We start from the raw sequence: 20,021 nt of genomic DNA, 5'->3' as shown, positions 1-20,021 counted from the left end.
AAAAAGAAGAAAGTTGGTTGACTTTTGAATGACTTTCTGGCGCTCGTTGGGGGGCTCACTGTAGTTGTAGTTGTAGTTGTTGCTCTTGTTGCTCTTGTTGCCAATGTTGTATTTGTTTGTTTTATGTGTTAAGTGCGCTGGGCCCAAGCGCGCAAAACTCTTCTGCTTCTTGTTGCTTATAACTGACGCTGATGCTGACATCGCAGCCCAAAAGCCATAACCCTCAACCCCCAGCCTGCGGCCCGCGGCCCGCGGCCCGCGGCCCGCAACCCACAACCCGCAATCAACAACTTGCAACTCGCAACCAGCAGCGCGCTGCCCGCAACACGCCGCCGCGTCTCCGTGTCTCCGCACACAGAGCACACTCTCATAAAAGTGTTGAACAAAAAGTCGCATCAAGTAGAGTCGAGTCGCAAAATCTAGCTACAATTAATGTGACAAGCTGCAGGAGCAAGTGATCTGCGGTTTTACAAAAGGAGCATCCTTTGTCTTTTATTGATATGTACTTTTGAGTCTAATGCTGCCATATAGCTTAAGAGTACATTTATTATGTGTAGCATAAGACACATTGACCAAATCTTCCAATAGCATCGAGTACAACAAAGCTGTCTTTAATTATCTGCCGCACCAAAAAGTACGCAACATATATTTCTGCTCAACTGTTGCTGAGTTGTAATTGAAAAATAGTGCAAGTTTTGTTAGCTAACTTTAAGCAATTAAATAAATGATTAATTTACTAATGAATAATTAATTTTAATTGAAATAGGTTTGCTGACAATGTGTGTCTTGTGTTGTAGAGCTTTCAGCCTTGACTAACATGTAGATCGGCATGTTACACTATCAAACAAAATTACATTTAAATTCTGCGAAAGGAATGTACTTGGGACTTTGGTATAAAAATGCATTTCCCTTTTATTTTAAGACTTGTTTTTTGGTTCCTTAAGAGTTTTATTAGCAGCGAGGGGTTGTATCTCACAAGTACTTGCGCAAAGCTTAACTGATTTTAATAATCAATATGTTTAGAGGAAAAATAATACCTAACAATTTTGTGTCTCAAAAGCTTTGAAGCTTACAACTTCAAAAATTTTAAATAAAGCTAGGAATTAATAGTTAAATTAAAAAATGATATGCTATCATATGAAATAAAGTTGCTTCATGAAAGCCTTAAGTCCGCTTTTAAATATTTAGAATATGTTAATGAATAAAATAGCAAGGCATCCAATAATAAAATCTGTATACAAGATCCTATAGAATTGTATTTGACACCTAGCAGAAACATTTTAAGATTATTATAACCTTTTTACCCATTTTCAATGGGTTCAGGATTGAAGCTCTTAAAGCTTTAAGTGAGCTTTAAATGTACTTTAACCGAATAACAAGAATTGTGTTGAATAGCTGCGTTCAGCAAGCAAACCTTTTATAGGGTATTGCTGAGTGGAATTTGTTGCACGACCGAGCTATTTTAATTACTGTTTCGAGCTGCATATTGAGCTACCCCCGTTCCCCAGCCGCAACACAAAGTGCATTTTTAATTTGCCAACTGGACGCTACACAAATACAAAGAGAAGCAAATCCAATGGAGTTCTAGTTGGAGACAAAATTTGAGCTTTTGGTTAACATTTTATTCGTTTGTCAAAGCGTCTGTTGAAGTCAAAACTGGGGCATTTAAGCTGGCAAAGGGAAAACCCCTGCCAAGTCCTTGCGCAGTCCTGCCTAGACCTCCTCGTCATCGCGGATGATACGCACTTGCTGGCGGCGGCGCTGCGGCTGCTGGCGACGACGACGCTGCTGCTGCTGCTGCTGCTGACGACGACGCTGCTGCTGACGGCGTCGCTGCTGCTGCTGCTGCTGCTGCTGCTGCTGCCTGTTGACCGGACGGCGCTGTCCATTGCCGCGCCGCTGATTTGGACGACGGCGACGCACCTGCTGGACGCGGCGGTTGCCATTGCCATTGCGGTTTCCGCTGCCGTTGCCGTTGCGTCTGCGTATGCGGCGACGCACTCCGGCGCCGTTGCCGTTGATGCGGCGACGCTGCTGCTGGCTGGCGCCGGTGGGTCGTCGACGGCGTCGGCGCCGCTGCTGCTGCATGTCCTGCTGGCCACGTGGCGCGTTGGGTGTGTCGCTCGCTTGCTGCTGTTCCTCTTCAGCCGGTTGATTTTCAGAGGGTGGCGCCTCGGTTGCCTGCGGCTCGGCATTGAGCGGCTGCACCTCGCCAACCTTCACATTGGTCACCTGGTCGCAGGGCACGTCACTGTAGATGACCACGTTGCCGTAGTTGCAGACTATTTGCTCCTCCTCGGCACCCTCGGCCTGGCGTGGCTCGATGCGGCCTATGCCGCGCTTGTCCTCGATTTCATAGATGTTGCCCGACTTGGTTATAAAGCCCGTCACCTGCAGCGGCTTTCCATCCTGCATCGGCGCAGTCGACTTTAGGTGCTGCGCCTGTGGCTGCGGCTGCGGCTGTGACTGCGACTGCGACTGTGTCTCCACCTGAGCTGTCTCCACGCTGACCGGCACAAGATGCTTCTGCTTCATGGGCGGCGCATTGATGATCATCAGCGGTTTGGTGGGCTTCGCTTCCGTTTTGGGCGCGCTCGTTGGCTTCAACGTGGAGCTGAGCAGCGGCGCTGCCGTTGGTCGCAGTTCATCGCGTGCTGCAGTCGGCCAGAGAGGGAAACGCAACGAATTGTCAGATTTAGTGGGTTTTGCTTGTGCCAAAGGGGATCAAAAAAATTTACCGCTCACCAGTGATAGGCCACTGGCCAGGGCCAAAACCAGGACCAGCAGCGATTCTATCGATAGCATTGTCCACTTCATTGCTTGCTTTGTGTGTGCCAACTGAATCGGGAATCGAGAAGAACCGCCACTTATATCAACTTGTTCCGACCGAACAATCGGTGCATAAATCATTAGCTAACGGCTCTTTTGGCTTTTTGCTGCGAGCTCCGAGCTGCGAACTGCGAGCGCTTCTCTGCTCTTCAGCCAATCTTGAGGCTGCATAATTAGCCACATATTGGGCCCTCGGCCTCAGAGTTCAAAGCACGTCTAATGCCGGGTCGACCCATTTACGGCAGCTTGCCAAGCAGCCATAGCCGTAGCCGCAGCCGCAGCCAGTTTCTGCGACTCTTGGCCAGAACGCTCGGCTTTCTATTGCGCGCGTTCTGGGCAGAGTTCAATGCCTGAACTCTGGCTTCATTATCATTTTTGCCTGTTTACCAATTTCTTGGCATTTTTTCTATTTATTTATTTATTTCTTTTGCTTTATTTTTTCGCTGTTCTTGTTTATGCAAATTAGCGATTCGTTGATCGACTCGCGACTCCCGACCGCGGCCAAAGCTAATTTCATAAACGTGCTTCGATCGTGAAAAGTTTGACTAGTTGACCAGGTCTAAATGATGAAGCTTAGCGGCCAAATCGAGCTGAGGCTGCTGTTGATTCAATATTAATATGTGTACCTGAGCTTGGCACTACTTACATGTTGCTAGAACATGATTCATTTATTTTCTTTTAATTTAATTTATTTTAATGTGCATACAATTTAATTAATTATTAACTATTGTGCGTAATAAAAGGTAATTACAAAGTAAACACAATTTGGCTGCCAAATTAACTTTACAAGCTCACAACGAATTCACTTTAATTATAAGAATTCAAAAGTTGAAATTAAAAACTTTAAGCAACTGACATTTTATGACATCCCATTGGCATAATTCAAATTATTTGTACGACTTGATTAGAAGGCAGCTTGTAATAACTTATGTCACAATAAATTGAAATTAAAATTAAATGTCAAAATTTCTTAAAATACATAAAACTTCATTTATCAAGTGATTTTTAGTTTTACCATTTGGCTGATTAATATAAAAAGTATGTCTATATACCTATATATGTATGTAAACATAATATTGTCAGCTATATTCAATTCCTAATAACATGATATTTAATTAATAATAAATAGAACTATGTGATAGAAACTTTAACAACAATATAGAACGACCGGTTAGATCAGTTAACTATTACATCTAATCGGCAGCTACTCAGCCTGATCAAATATATCTATATATATATATATATATATATATATATTTGGCATATTTATGGGCTGAAAATATATTTTATGTTTGCTTTCGGAGCAGAATATGCCTAAAAATTCCGCATACAGAGAAAAAAGTGTTGAGTTTTATATAAATTTACAATTTTCAAATAAGTCAAATTCTTTTGCACTTTAATGATAAAGTTAGAAATTGGAAACAAAAGCCAAACCCATAAACCTCCACATACAAAATGAATAACAAATAAAAACAGGTTTCAAATTGTTATTAATTAAAATCATTCTAGTTAGTTAATACCTATCAATACTTGACCTAGTATACCCTGACCTTTTGCTTGAAAATTACGAGCGCCAGACCCTGAAATTGAAACCCGGAAACTTGTAGGCCAGTTGTTTTAACGTGGCTTATTTATGTTATTCTAGTTTTTGCTTTTAGCTCGACGAATCCATTTTCTAATAGACATTCCATGCAAATGCTTATAATATTAATAGCAGCAGATAAATCCATGTACCTGTTGGATTTACCTTTCACCAGCACATGATTCATCAACTAACTTTCGCGTTTATTTTACCAATCAAAACGCAGTCAGCATTTGCGGCTGGGCTATGATAATTTTCGACTGATGCCCGTTAGGCTTGGCTGGTGTCAAATTCTTCATGTTTGGCTGATCAATTAGCAGTCAAAGGTTTCATATATATAAAGAGATATACATATATATATATATATATATGTTTATATACGCTCTCAACTGGGTCACTTCACTGCCAACATCATGGAAAACTTTTTTCGTTTTTTGCGTTAAAAATTGTTGTCATGTTTATTGTCATTAAAAACTTACAAAAACAAAAAAAAAAAAAAAAATAACAACAAATTAAAATATTAAAAATTGGTGTTCATTTTAGTACATGCACTAAGGTATATTTGTTTAGTGCCTCCTCTGGTCCTTCTGCTTCATTTGGTAGCTACGCAGAGCATCGGAGAGCTGCCTGATGCTGTCGTCGCCTTGGCGCTTCTCTTTGCGCTCCTGCTGCTTCTTGAGCTCCTTGCACATCTTCTTTAGCTTCTTGCGCTCCTTCTTTGCGGACTTCTGCTCGCTGCTGTCGTCATCCTCCTCTGAGGAGGAGGAGGAGCTGTCCCGCTTGCGGCGCCTACGCAGCTGCTCACACTTTGCGAGCAGCTCCTTCGCCTCTGCATCTTCATCTTTGGGTGTTGTGCTCGCAGCTTCTGGCTTGGCTGTGGTGCTTGTTTTGGTTGTTGTTGTAGACTCTTCCGACTTGGGCTTAGGTGTGGTTGTCGTTGTTGTTGTTGTCGTCGGTGTGGGGCTTGTTGTTGACTCCTCCGACTTGGGTTGTGGCGTCGTCGTCGTTGTTGTTGTAGTTGTGCTGCTTAAATTTTCTTCTGACTTGGGCTTTGGTGTGGTTGTTGTTGGTGTTGTTATTGCCGTTGTCGTAGTAGGAGTAGGCGTTGTGCTTGCTGTTGTTGTCGTTGTCGTTGTCGTTGTCGTTGTCGTTGAGCTCTCCTCTTTGTTCTGCGGATAGGCGCTGCTTGTCCAGCAACAGCAGCTGGCCAGGATTAGGCAAGCTACCAGCGTTTCCTTGAGCACTATCATTGTTAATTTTCCTATGGCAGTTCAATCAACACTAACCGCCCGGCCGAGCACTGCAAATGTTTATATGGGTGCTTGAGCGCGCACATAACTACCCTCCCTTGGCCAACAACTAACAAAGACGTATGTGGACTGGTTTTTCAATAGACATACATACATTTGCTAACTACAAAATTTATTTGAGTTTTATGTTTATTTACGGGGATTTTGTCCAAATGCGCTACGCGAAAATTGATGGCGTCCTCCCAATTGGCAGCGATTTCTTTTTTACTTTTTTGTCGGTATAAGCTCTACTGGAATTTTCTTCAAATAAATGTTAAATTAAGCAAAAAAATATGGGTTTAATTGAGTTTATTTTATGAAATATTATTTTGAGAGCACGAATTTATGGGTTGAGCGTGAAATTAACATCTATGTGACTGCATATTAAAGCTTTGCGAGCTCGAAGTAATATGAGCCTAAAGTTAAAATAACAGCTTAAAGCTTTTTCAATTTTCAACCTTTACGTTGTCAATTATTTTCAGTTTTGATAAGTGCTTTAAGCTAAAAGCTCCTTTTAATCTCTGCAGCTCTTGCCCTTGGCAAAATAAATTGTAGCTTTGAAAGCACAATACAGCTTATGACATGATCAATTAATCAAACTTGATTAATTGCTGTGCAACACTATAATAAATGTCGCTACCGGGCTAAAGCTCGATCAACGCTTGAATCTTTGAACCTTTGAAAACAAAGTTCAGCTTTAAACTTTATCCGTTGCTTTGTAAGAATACAACATATGTTGCTTCCAGACTAAAGCTCTTCAAACTGATCAAGTTAAAGCTTTGAAAGCACATTCAAGCTTCAGATTTGATTAAATGTTGCTAGTAATCAAAAGCTCGACAAACTGGACAGGTTTTCATCTTTCAGCGCTGTCACCTATGCCGCGCTTTGCAGGTGCTCAATTGCTGCAGTTAAATGATTTGTTTATACATAAGTATAAGCGCGAGATCTCGCCTGTATTTACATTCATAATTTTTTTCTTTTGGTATTCGGATACGAGTTTGTATGCCTGTGTGGGTTTGTATTTGTAATTAACGCCCCGGCTTTGGGCCGCGTTTGTCAGCATTAACTAGTTTTTGCTCTCAAATAGATTAATGTACGCTAAAAAGCTTACAACGACCCGAGCTTATGTTTTACCAATTTAGTTACCAAATTTAAATATGGCTGTTATTAAACAACAAAAACACGAATGAGTGTATTTAATTTGTAGCTCTCGGCTCAAGTTATTTGATGTTAATTTTCGGCTGCAGTGTATGTGAGCATCGGCGTGTCATAGACGATAATTGTTATAGTGTTTTTTTGTCTTTTTTTTTTTAAATTGTTTGTTAATAAGCAGTTATATATGTATGCTTGTGGCTCGACTATATTGCCACTAATTGCTTATCAATTACAATTGTTAATTGCTTAATGCGCCTGCAAAGTAATGCGGCATTAATGTAAATTGCAACATTTTTAACATTTGGCAGACAGTGCAACAACATCCAACCATACCCAAGGTCTATCTCAGCCTCAGCCCATTGACAATTACTTGCTGTTTTTAACCCTATGTGTGTGAGTGTGAGTTTACAAATAATTGAATAAAAAGCGAGCAAAAAAACAACAAATAATTAATAATTAAAAACTGCACGTATAGAAAAGCAAACAGAAAAAAAGCGCAGCAAAATGCCCGATGCAATGCTGATCCTCAGCCGTAAGCTGGTTGCTGGTTGCTGGAGCTGGGGCTAGGGCTGGGACATGGGGTCTCAGCCCAGTCGTAACCCTTCAGCAAATGCAACAATTTTAATGAAACAGAGAGAATATGTTAATTGCGTGTGAAACCGCTGCGTCGAGTTGCCAGTCGCTGCGCCTCGTTTTTATTTATTATTATAATTTTCCCCCTTTTTTTATATTTTTCTTTCGCTCTTTTATATATATATATAGATACATATATATATATATATATTTAAGCAGCACAAATAATACAGCAAAAAGTGTACACCATGTGTGTGTGTGTTTGGGGGGGGGGGCTTAGCGCTGGCTTATCAAAGTACTAACCAGAGCTGCAGTTAGAGAAAAACAGCTTTCAGCGCAGAGCGTAAAGTAAATTTGAATTTTCGCGAGGAACTAATTCAATTATGTTAACTAGGGCTTCCAAAACAGCAGCAAGGTAGCGTATGTGCATGTGCATCGTTAAAAAAATGATAATAATTATTAGAAAATTAATAATTATAATAATATGTAGCATTATATTAATTTTTAACAAATATGGGTTATCGGTTCTCAATCTATAGAAGTCATTTAAGCTGGCTTATGGCCATAATAATTTATATTTGGCCTTGCTATTAGGCTTAACGCTGAGCTTACAGGCAAAAACAAATTCAAACATAATTAAGTTGAATTAAATTTTGTTTGTATGCATTATTGTTTTAGGCAGCTGCCTTAAACTACGACTGATTAAATGACCTGATGTTGCGCAAAACAATTTATTTAACTTGTTATCAGAAAAAAAAATTAATATTTATAATTTTTTTTTTTTAGCATATATTTTTTTATTATAATTATGTCATTAGAATGGAAATTATGCTGTAAATCATTACGTGAAATAAGCTCAATAAGTTTACAGATTTTGTTGTTGTTTTTGTTTTCAATATGCTGAGCTCTGCGCTCACGGCTAAAGCTTTTCGGAAAAGTTTTTAAATTAGAAATGGGTTTATATGCATATATTTATAGTTTGTAATGTAGAATAAATTGATTTTTATATTTTATAATTGGCAAACGCATTACACATTTGCATGCACATATTAAAATGTTGCATTCCCATGCATTTCATCAAATGCAAATCCTAATTTGAATTCGGATTTGTCCGGCATATCCGATTGAGCCTGATGCAAGAGACTTATGTTAAGCGAAATGCAAAGCATTTCCGTGTGCGTGCCAGCTACTGGGTCCTGACCGCTTGTTGCTTAATCCAAATTATCATCATAAACGCTGCACTAATGAGCACAACTCAACATAAACATAGAACTGCTGACGGGTGTTGGCCGCTGGCTGCTGGCTGCTGGCTGTTGCCCCGCTGCCTGACATGCCGTAATGGGCAAGACAAAGTTGTTCAGCCAGCCAGCCAGCCAGACGGCAAGTTTTTGAAGTGGCATCAAGCGCTGGCAGGAGCCACGAGCAGCCACGTTGCAACTGCTGACAAGTGCATTTCCATCTGGATAATTGTATTCGCAAAGAATTTCGCACATTTTGTGACTACTTGAGCGTATATCACGCATACGCCGCGTCTTCCGCGGCGTTCAACTACAGCCAACGGCTGCGAGCAGCTGAATGTCCTGGTTTCTCTTGGACATGTGCTAAAAAGGGCCTAAACGAGCGGCTGCTCATTCAGCTTCGTGTCGTCTGTGCTAAAAGTTCTGAAAGCCGAGCCAATGCGGCACTGGTGCAGGCGCAGGCGCAGACAGCGGCAGCGACAGCGACAGCGACAGAGGCAGCGATGTCGGCAGCCAGCAATTGCTGTTGCCAGCTAGCAGCAGCTTAACAGCAGCGTAACAGCTAACTAACAGCAACAGTGGGAACAGTTTTCTGGAGGGTCACTTATTTGTTCGCGGATTGGCATTGCCAGTAGTATCTCCATACCATACCAAGACCAAGTCTAGGTGTGTGTGCGTGTGTGTGAATGTGTGTGAGTATGTGTGCTTCTGCTACTACTTCTCATTATTGTTATTTTTTTTTTTTTTGCCTGTTGTTTTTGGTTTGTTTAGCACTCGTGTTGTTGCTCGGGCTTTTTATGCCACATGTCCATGTTTCTGTTTTTGTTGTTGTGTTTGTAGCATTTTGCTTTAATGCGTGTGGCATGTTTAACGGCACTTGATGATGCCAGCAACAACAACGATAGCTACAATAACAATTTCACTGTGATTTGTGCGTCGTCGGCGCCGTCTCCACCGTCAGGTAAAAACACCTAAAAGCAGGCAATGCATTTCAATTGCTCGACGCTCGTTGCACTTCATTAAACTCGACATCGATGGCTGCCAGTGCATTTGGCTGTGCTGCCTACCTGCCTGCCAGTCTCAGCATTGAAGCGCGCCACGTGACCTTCGCACGCAAACAAACAAACACACACACGCACACACTTGTCTGAGCTGGAATCGTAGCCGTTGCCTGCGCACAGGACACATCACGTAGCCGTCACGTTGGCACAGAAATACAAAAAATATATTGCAAGAAATACCAAAAATAAAATAAGCATTTGTACAAAAATCTCTCGAGCTCTCCAAAGGGATTAAAGCGTTATGCCTTTAGCTAGGATCGGATCAGAGATTGCCCAACGATCATATTATGACATAATAGAGCATGTATAAACCCTTTATATGAAGCTGTTTGACCTGACTGATTGACGCACTGACTGACTGGTTGGTGATGGAATTGCGCAGAAAGGCAGGGTTTTGGATAATTCCAGCCGCATGTGTGAAAAATTCGCCACACACGGTTGCAAGGAACTTCTTTGGTTACCTTTAGCCTCAAAATCATTTTTAGATAAGATAAGAAGGTTTAAGACCTTCTTAGCGTGTTCTTTTAAAAATTAGGTAATGGAAGGAAATAGTAAGCCATCTCATAGATTTGGGTAAAAAAAGTGCAAAAATCTAATAAGAATTATTTTTAATAATTGTCAATTAGGTATCAGCCACTTTCTTTTCGTCAATATTTCAATCAGAAAAAAAAAAATTAAAGGAAAATGCTAAATTTATTTAATATTACATTCAAGAACATAACAAAATATTTGAGATAATGGAATGGATAGATGTATTTATGCTCTTACTGTAATTAATAAGTAAGTTGTAAATATGTGAAATATATATAGTCTACATAGAAAGGTCTCTTCTGCCTGGGGATAATGCAAAAAAAGAAGAATGTGACATTAAGAACTAGGCAACGAGAGGAGGACAGAGAGAGTAGGGTGCTGCCAGGGCAAGCGCAAAATGATTAGGTAATGCAATTTCCCGAGCTGTGTTAGTTCCTTTTTTTGTAGATTTTCAACTGGCAGAAGCTGAACCAAGTGACCATTTCACCTGCCCATTGTTTTGTCACTTGCAACCACATTACCTGGAAGTGAATGCCGAAAAAAGGTGAAACGAACAAAAAATAAAATAAAAAATTTACCAAGCTTGTGCCTTGTATGGGCAGCATACACAAACACCCATAGAGTGCCTGCAGCTGTGTGCATGTGTGTGTGTTGTGGCATTTTCCAGTTATTTGCAGCATGCTTATAGGCATTTGACAAAACTGTGTCCAAGGTGGGGCTGCTATTTCACGGCTGGCTACCCCCCAGCAGCAACAGCAGTTGTAATCTTGGCCAGAACAGCGAGCCCTAGTTTTCGGTTCGATTTGGTGGCGTTGTAGAGCTGGCGGGGCGGGCAGTTGTGACTGGAACTGGCCGCATGTTTTGAGTTTAGTTTGAAAAGTAATCGAATGTTATAATTTCCATTAAACTGATTTCCCACGACAAATGCTAGGCAAACAAGCCGAGTCAAACCAAACTAACAGACGTTGCAATCTTGATGAAGGTGGGCGCTGGAGACTGAGGCTGCTGCTGTATGCGGAATGTTGAACGTTCGCCAGGCGAATGGCCGTGTCATACTAATGTACTGCACGTCAGCTAAAAGGAATCGAAAGGTAGCTGGGTAGCCGGGCAGCCAGTTAATGGAAACTTGCATAAAAAGCTGTCCGGAAAGCAACGTGGTTCTCCACGGACATGGACCCGGGGATTCGGCTCGCCCTGACTTGCCTCGCCTCGACTCGACTCAACTCGATTTGGCTCCACTCGGTGCGCTTCATCTCGCAAATGAAATATAAATTAAATTAAATTCCAAAAGAGCAAGACGCTTGGCCGGCACATACATAAATCAACAGCTCAAAGTGCAGGCCAAATGTCAACCATTGCATCGATTGCCAATCGCATAATACACGACGCTCCACGCTGCATGCTGCACGCTCCACGCTTAACCCGCCCAACGCACATGCTACATGCCACAAGGCACCAGGCACTCGCACACTTCGCATTGCATACTTTGTGGCAACTGCAGCGATCAGCTGGGGCCACAAAACCAGCTCACCAGGGACGCTGTCGCGGACGCAGCTGCATGATGAGCAAGTTCCACGGCTCGCTCTGTCACCAGAGCTAGAAGCTCTAAGCTTTAATGCTAGACGACAATCGATAGTGGCTTTTACTGCATATATCGATAGTCGTTATGCTATCGGCGCTGTTGTTTTATTTAAGGGTAAGTTGTTGTTGTTGTTCTTCAATATATGCTAATGTTAATGCATTTCTTTTATTATATTTCCAATTGTGCATAAAATAAATATGCAGATATGCAGAACCAAATGCATTTTGGTATACAACTTCACTTGTCAATGATTGAAATTTCCAGCAGTGTTTATAAACGATAAAAACAAATCGATAATAATGTTAAAGTTAAAGTTAAGAAGAAACTAACTGTCTATTAGCGAGAGCTCTATTGAAATTTGGCTTGTTAGGCGATTAATATCGTTTACGCCAGCGATAATTTTGCTGCAGACTTGCAGTTCCCTTTACTAATTGATGCAGCAATTAATTAAGTATAAAAACTCTTGAGTATTCACTCAGATCTGTGACTTTGTAGAGGAAACTGAACCTTAGCCTTCCAATTTGTAATTTAATTAATATGATTAAATCTAACCAATTAAAATCATAATACAGAAAGTTCAATGAAGATCGTTTATGTGCCTGCAAACTTAGATATTAATTTTTACTTTAATGCAAATACACTTTCAGTTTTTCCCGCACATACGCATGAACGCACAACGTGCAGCTTTGCCCTGGCGTTGCCACCTGACGTCATTGAAGACAACCGGCACAGGGCAAAAGCTTTTCTCAGCACCTCAGTTGACTTTCCAGCTCTGTTTTTCGGCGATCGTCGCACGGCACTTGGCATTTGGGTAAGTTTAGCACTCAAAAAAAGTAAATAAATAAATAAACTTGCGGAGGCGCACATAAACATAGGCATAAGTAAAATAATGCTAGAGCTCGCCTATTATTGTGGCAGCAAGTCCAATGTTTTTACGCCGGCTCCGGCGACAAGCTGAGCACCAACTCTGCTGGGCTGGGCTCGCTGTCGCCTGCGCCTTATGCAAATCGCTAGGGACAACAACAATAGCAGCAGCAACAACAACAAGTACAAGAGCAACATAATAACAATTAGAATACCCGCAACAGCAGCAGCAACAAACAACTGGCAATAATTTTCACATTTCCGTTACAAATAAAAACCTATTCACTTTGCTAATATGGCCGCAGCGATTCATCCGGTGTTGGCTGCGTTTCGGCTGCAGGTGCTTCAAAACTTTCCGCACGCAATGCAATAATTTGCCCGAAGGCCAAGGGTCGTGCAATACTCTAACTGGCGCCGCGACTTTGCAGGCCTTTTGGTTGAGTTTGCGTTTCTAAAGCAGTGTTGGTTAAAAAACAACTTCAACTCTAGCCCATCAGCATAACTCAACACTGTTCAAACTGTGGGGCTCGCTTATACAACATTTAAAAATATCTCTACTTTAAAATAAACACATTGTTGTTTGTTTTTTAACGAATAATAATTATGTTACAAAATAGAGGAATAAATATAAGCCAGGGTTGGGTTTAAGTTTCAAACTAAAGTCTCTCCTTATGGCTCGTTCGTGAGCCTGAATATCCACATATCCGTGCCAAGGCTAATCGAGGAATCATCAAATTTCTTTCTATTTTCATCATTCATTGAAAAAAGTTGCTTCTGTTCAGGCTGAGGTTCAGGTTCGATATACCCAGTAAAAGAAATGCCTTCTAAAAACTAGTTAGTAACTAGTTAACTGTTCAGTCTTAGCTACTTTTCTCTAAGTCCTAAGACTTCAAAAAATTTATTCTGCCTGATTGACTCTATTTCTGTCTAAGATCGGTTTTAGCTACTCTCATTGCTTACATTATTTCTCGCCTATTATATACTTTTTCTTTAAACTCCTTTTTATTTAGGCCCATCTCTAGCAAGAGGAGTTTCATTTTTCGATAACTGTGTTGCGCAACAAATTAAACCGTAACTAAAGTTTTTTCAATACACATACTTAAATGAATTTTAACAATAAACCAAACTAATTAATGTTCTCATTTGAAACTCGTAAATAAATGTGCGAATCTCTGTTACTGTTGAAGCTCTTGAATCAAATCAATATATATCTTAATATACCATATTTCTGGCTCAGTTTTCGATAACAGTATTGCAAAACTCTAAAGTGCTGCTGTCAGCGCAAACACTAAAATAAACTCTAGCGCTTTGTTCAATAAATTTGTGTTTACATTTTGAGCATATTAATAAATGTGTTTAGCTGTTAGAGCTCTTGAATTAAATTAATATGCATCTTTATACATCTATCTACATATTTCTATATCATATATATGCATATCTGGTACATTTTACCGATAGCAGTGTTGCATAACAAAATAGACCGTCACTAAAGCACCGCTGTCAACACAGAGCCACAACGACAGCTTTAATAAATTCTAACACGTTACTCATCCAATTCGTGTTTACATTTGGAGCGTATTAACAAATCAATGTATGTATATCTATAACTATATTAGCACCTCAAATATGTATCTTTCCTTATGCATATCTCTATATAAACATAAATAGCTGCTGCAGTCAGAGCATTTTTGCGGCGACTTGTTCGCGCACATAGCTGAAGTTTTGGCCCTCACCTAACCTCTATCTATCGCATTTGTTTATATGTCAGTTAGTCAGTCAGTCAGTTGGACGTCTGGACGTCTGGACGTTTGGATGGTTGGACGGTTGGACGATTGGATGGTTGGTCGCATTTGCAAGTCGTTAAATGCCTTTGTTGCCTCTCATTGTCGTGCTGCACACTTGCAGCTGCAACAGTTTTGCTGTTCTGCTGTTTTGCAGTTGTTGCTGCTGTTTGTTTCGTGTCGCTGGCATTGTCAATGCTTCGACTTCCTTCCGCTTTGGCTAACAAATTTGCGTCGTGCATGCAGGCCAGGCAAACATAATCATCATTATTGCTGCAATCAGCATATTTGGCAGGCTTAAACCGGCTGACTGAGCGCAACCCAGCGATTGCCTGCTGCCTGCTGCCTGCTGCCATTCTTATTTTGTTCATCCTGCGGGACACAACAATATATATATATATATATATATATGTAACGGGCACGGAAATATTGTAAATTTTATGCCCCTCGCCGTAACTTGAACAGCAACTCGGCTGGGTTTTAGTTGCCGTAGTCGCCATAGTTGTGGTTATGTTTAATATCTGTCATTAAAATAGTTGTTTGTGGCCCAACGTACGCTGCTCGTGTCTGTGTGTGTGTGCTTGTGTGTACTCCACTTGACTCAGCTGCAGTGACTGCAACAGGAGTAGCAGCGGTAGTAGCACCAATAAATGCATGCCCCAAAGCCCTCCTCAAGAGCGTGGGTGCTTTCACCACGTGCCTGCGCCGCTTAGGCGCATCCTGAATCCCTTTCAACTGCAACCCCTAGTCACACACACTCACACACACACACACACACACAAGGGTACACGAACACTTGTGCATTATGCAAATATTGTATTGCTCGTGTGTTTCTATGGCATTGCACGATAAGAATCCATTGCGCAAAAATTAATTAGTCAATTTGCATGAAATTTATGTACAAAGCGCGAACAAACGAAACGTATTTTGATGTATTATGCACACATGACGAAGACCCGCTGCCCCCAAGATGTATGACTAAGGGGATGGGGGGGGGGGGGGGGAAGGGCAGAGGCACAGGCAACTGCCTCCCCCAGTCAATGGGATAGTTGAGAGCTGTCAAAGGCGGTCAACAAGTCAGTTAAGTTTTATCCTTGCTGTTGTTCCTGCACAAAGGGTGCTGAATGCAAACTAACTGCTGAGTTATGCTGAAGTATAAGCTTGCAAATTACCGACAACAACTAAAATACAAAAACATTTGAATTACATTAAACAAAAATGTGTAGCGAATACCTGAATTTAAAAACATTTGAAATAAATTGGAAGTTCAGCAGAAGTTCAGCCATATATATATTAGCTGAGCTGTTGGCTTTAATTCATTTTTCGCCTACGGAATATTTATATATATTTGTAATATCTCTAGTTGCATTTAACATGGATTGATTTAGGAAGGGTTGATGTCGACATTATCTGCCCAATTTCGTGCCATTGTCTGAAACTTAAAGCTCCTACAACCTTTGACCTGCATATTTTTACGTAAGAGCGAAACGTGTGAATGTTGTCTCAAATAAATTATATGAATAATGAATGATTTTTCAAAATTAGCTGGACGAAATTTACGAATGGAATTTACCAAAAAACTTCTTAGACCATGTACATAAATTTCATCTGCGTTTATATTTAATATAAATATACAAGATACTTTTTCTAGCGAAAAGACATTCCTTGAATTTGCCAAAGGCTGTTTTTATTTTTAGCATAAAGAGGAGATATGCTAAAGTACTCACGCATCAAAATTTAATATACAAATTTAAATCAAATTAATTTTAAGTCCAAGTACTTATGGCACTTGAGCTGGTTATTAGCTGTGCCTTATATTGGGAACACATGCATATCTGTACATATATGTATAAAATAAAATGTATGTTTTATTGTTTTTTGTTTCTGCTCCAAGAGTTCTGATTGCGAATCAGTTTTGAATGGGCCTGTGCTTTATTTATGTTGAAAATAGATCTAACTAGAGGAACACAGTTCTCACATACCACATTTGATAAGGGCAGCTCAACTACTTGCTGGGCTGCGATCCCGAAACTTTGCCAAACTGTTTCGCGTTTCACATAAATAATCAAACCGAAAATACCAAGGCAATCGGACATAGACCTCGCTCGGGATTGGCTCGTGTTCTCCACAACAACACGAAGAAGCAGCCGAAATATGTGTGTGTTACGGACGCATTAGGCACAAAGTTGGCTGTGATTCAACTCTAACTCTAATTGAGACATTCAAAGATCACATTGAAACACACAACCCGAAGCACAACAATTACAAAGAACAACAACAAAATAAAATAAAAACAAATAAAAATAAAAAAAAAACTAAAAAAAAGTAAAGTAAGTTAAGAGAAACATATATTGGGGCTAAGTAGCTAATTGATTTTTCCTGTCTTCTCTCTCTCAGTCTCTCTCACTCTCCATCTCTCTTACTCTTTCTCTCTCTATCTCCGTCGCACAGAATGGCTATGCACTGGGATGTTAAATGCGACGGATGCGATAAGACGCACCTGATCCACTATCGGTACAAGTGCCTGCGCTGCGCCAATTACGATCTGTGCGCGATGTGCTATGAGAACAAGGTGGAGACGGGACGACATAGCAGCAATCATCCGTTCCAGTGCCTGCTGGATCGGGCCGCGCGCGAGTTGTTCTTTGCCGGCGAGGAGATACCGGATCTGTGCGCCGACAGCTTTACTTGCCCCTTCTGCGGCAAGATGGGTCATGCCGTCAAGGAGCTGGTCAAGCACGTGCAGGCCAAGCATCGCGGGGACACCACGCCGGTCATCTGTCCACTGTGCATCGCGGTGCCCTCGGCGGACACTGTGCGCATGAACAACCTGGTCAACCATGTCTCCCTCATGCACGGCACGGGCATTTTGCGTATTGGCGGTGGTGCTGGCAGCACACAGGTGCGCACCACGGGCTTCGATTTGCCACCGATCGGACTGGGTCAGGGTCAAAGTCAGGGTCAGGGCCAGGGCTTGGGTCAGGGTCAGGAGAGTGAAAACGCCAGCCATGGGCTACGCAGCCGCAGTCCACCACCGGATCCAGCGCGTTTCGGCTTGGCCACCGCCCAATGGCCAGTGAGCGGTCACAGTTTGGGCAGCAGCGCATCCCAAGAGGAGGACTTCTATCCGGACTCATGGCTACCGGAGCTAAGCTCATTAAGCGGCAGTATGCACACCATGCGGGACACCGATCTTGATCTGGGTGGCCTGGTCGATCATTCGCAGCAGCTGCGACGTGCCACGCCCCTATCGCTGCTGCATCAGGAGCACCAAAGCTTAAGCCAGCGCCTCAACCAGAGCCCCTCCGAGCCGCCGCATGCAATTGAAGAGGACTTCAGTGACATTGAGCCCGATGACATTGCCGGCAATGAGCCGACCTCGTCCATTTAGTTGATCCGTCCACCGAGGGTCACTGCAATTGCTTGGATTCTTTTTTTTTTCGAGTTTTGTTCAAAATTCATGTTTCTGTTGTTACCGCAGGCAATTGTTTGGCTCACCAGCTGCCAAACACTAGACGCGCTCCTTTCTCAAATAAATGATATGAGTATTAAATTTAAAAACTCTCGGATAACCTTCGGCATGGCAATAACCCATTTTTCTGATTCGATGTCCGATTGACTTGTGCTTGGAATCTTGACTCTTCCATTTCAAAGAACGCATAAGATGTTTCGATATATTTAAGAATATATGGAATCAGTCCTTGCAAGCCCGAAAAATATTTATTGATTCGGTTCTTGTCTAAAAGCAACTCCTTTTCTTGAGGTTAGGATTGTAAATCTAGTTTTACTTCTTTTTTTTATTTAAATTACAATAAATTAATTCTGTTTTAAATTTGAAGCTGCCCGCTGTACTGAAAATATTGCAAAGCCTAAATATTTTCATATACAAGATGCGGGCTATATTGGATCTCTATCCAAAATTGGCATCTGCCAAGTATAGTTAGATGGGTGAGGCCTTTCTAGCTTTGTAGCTGGGTGTGTCCTAACATTTTTTTGTATTGATCCCAGCTATTTATAAAGCAAGTTTAAATTCTGTTTTCCATTTCTCACTATTTGGGCGATTCCCTGATCAGCTACTTGCTGAGAGTTATTGAAATGGAGACAAATACCTTATCAATGAACCTTTATGTTATCTATTTATACCCATTAAAAATGGGTAAACAGGGTATAATTTTGGTCTTCAAACTTGACATGTAGCTTCTAGAATAGTATATATATTGGCATTTGGTGTTGGAACAAGAGGGTTCAGGGTATCCCCTAGTCGGGAGCTCCCGACTAGAACCTCTTACTTGTTAGTTATGTTATTTACCTGTTGCTTAGGTCGCTTTCTAATAACTATTATCATAATGTAATTAAACTGTTATAGAAACGGGCTACTTTTCACTTATTTTGCTGTCGAAAACTAATTACAACAGTAAATGACGAATACAGCAAAGTTTAATATGCGCATTTGCCTGCCTGCTCTTCCTCTCTCTTTCTGTCTCTCTCTATCTCTCTCTCTCTCTCTCTCTCTCTTATTCTGTGTCACTATCCTTGTTCTTTTGGAACAGGTGTGGTGCCTAAGAGTAAGCTACGTTCTCGTTTCTGGCCAGGTTGAAGCGAAGTGTTGCACCCGAATGTCTCCGTTGCCGTAATCGGCTTAGAGGTGAAACCTTTTGTCATTATAAAAGGATTTCAAGCTTGACAACATTTCCATTTGTTGCGACTTGCCCCCTCCTCCTCCCCACCCCCTCTCCGTAGGGGGTGGCGCGTTAGTGTATTCAGTGCTGGTAACGGGGGTAGGGGGTCGGTTGCTTAGTTAACTTTTAGCTGGCTGCGTCACCGGGTCTTTGATTTTGTTTAAAGAAATTAAGATTCAAAAACCGATACGGTGTTTGTTACCAGTCCCAATTATAAGCTGGTCTTGCCCGGATCCGGGTAAGTTTCAGTCTGTAGGTGGCAACCGGTGGTGGGTCAGCCCCTCCAGGTAAAGGGGCTGTGTCTGTGCGTCTGTCAGTGGCAACAAGCAGTTGAGATAAATTGCCAATCGAACTAGATAAAATGAGCTGTGTAAATAGTGGAAATGCGCAGATAGGCCAGGTGGCGCTCTTCGGATGCTTCCTACGCTGCTGCTACTGCTGCCACTTCCTATTCTTTGAGGCGAAACTGAATCACATCAAATCAAATCAAATCGAATCACAACAAAACAAGCAAACCACCTGCCCGCCCCACAGCCACCCGGCTTTGATCTGTGCGCTGCGTGCCTGCCCGATGGGCTGCCAGATACACAGATAGTCCAGACATGGACTTGGACATGGGCACGGATGTGGATGTGGTTGAGCATGCGAACGCAGCTGCCTGCAGGTCGTTATGTCTAATGAGTATTACGAGACATGCAGACGGACAAGTGGGCCAAAGCAGCAACAGGAGGACGGTCGGGGGGTTACCTAAAGGGTTGCGCCCTGGAGATGAGCGCTTGCGACTCGTGAGGCTAGCTCTGCTTTCAGTTGTGTTCTAGTTACATTAGCTAATAAGCTACAAGAGACTATGCAAGTCG

At 41.7% G+C, this 20,021-nt stretch overlaps 2 protein-coding genes across 9 annotated transcripts in view; one reads left to right on the top strand and one right to left on the bottom strand.

Moving 5' to 3' along the window:
- Positions 1-18,046, top strand: part of LOC6635438 (E3 ubiquitin-protein ligase KCMF1) — a 126,203-nt gene extending 108,157 nt beyond the window's left edge. For 3 of the 7 annotated variants that reach the window (XM_032439733.1, XM_070206950.1, XM_015169131.3), the window contains exons 3-4: positions 12,488-12,651; positions 16,937-18,046. In XM_032439733.1, coding sequence (XP_032295624.1) covers positions 12,488-12,651; positions 16,937-17,876 — 1,104 coding nt within the window. In that variant the 3' untranslated portion in view covers positions 17,877-18,046. Of the gene's footprint in view, positions 1-12,487; positions 12,652-14,214; positions 14,296-16,697; positions 16,816-16,882 lie in introns of those variants that run through there. The other 4 variants (XM_002058881.4, XM_070206951.1, XM_070206959.1 and 1 more) reach the window with 4 other exon arrangements.
- On the bottom strand, positions 1,601-2,899 carry LOC138911260 (probable basic-leucine zipper transcription factor R). 2 transcript variants are annotated; one of them, XM_070209272.1, is made up of 2 exons: positions 2,739-2,899; positions 1,601-2,654 (listed from the first exon to the last, which is right to left on the bottom strand). In XM_070209272.1, exons 1-2 carry the CDS (start codon positions 2,815-2,817, stop codon positions 1,714-1,716), a joined length of 1,020 nt encoding a protein of 339 aa, XP_070065373.1. In that variant the 5' UTR covers positions 2,818-2,899; the 3' UTR covers positions 1,601-1,713. The 2 variants fall into 2 exon arrangements, with proteins under 2 accessions (XP_070065373.1, XP_070065375.1); XM_070209274.1 differs by having other exon boundaries at positions 2,746-2,887.
- Positions 18,047-20,021: the final 1,975 nt, after the last annotated feature.

Source organism: Drosophila virilis, chromosome X (genome assembly GCF_030788295.1).
Source record: "Drosophila virilis strain 15010-1051.87 chromosome X, Dvir_AGI_RSII-ME, whole genome shotgun sequence".
Classification (NCBI taxonomy): Eukaryota; Metazoa; Arthropoda; class Insecta; order Diptera; family Drosophilidae; genus Drosophila; species Drosophila virilis.
Note: the sequence above shows the minus strand (reverse complement) of the source record. Positions and strands in the feature narration are given on the sequence as shown.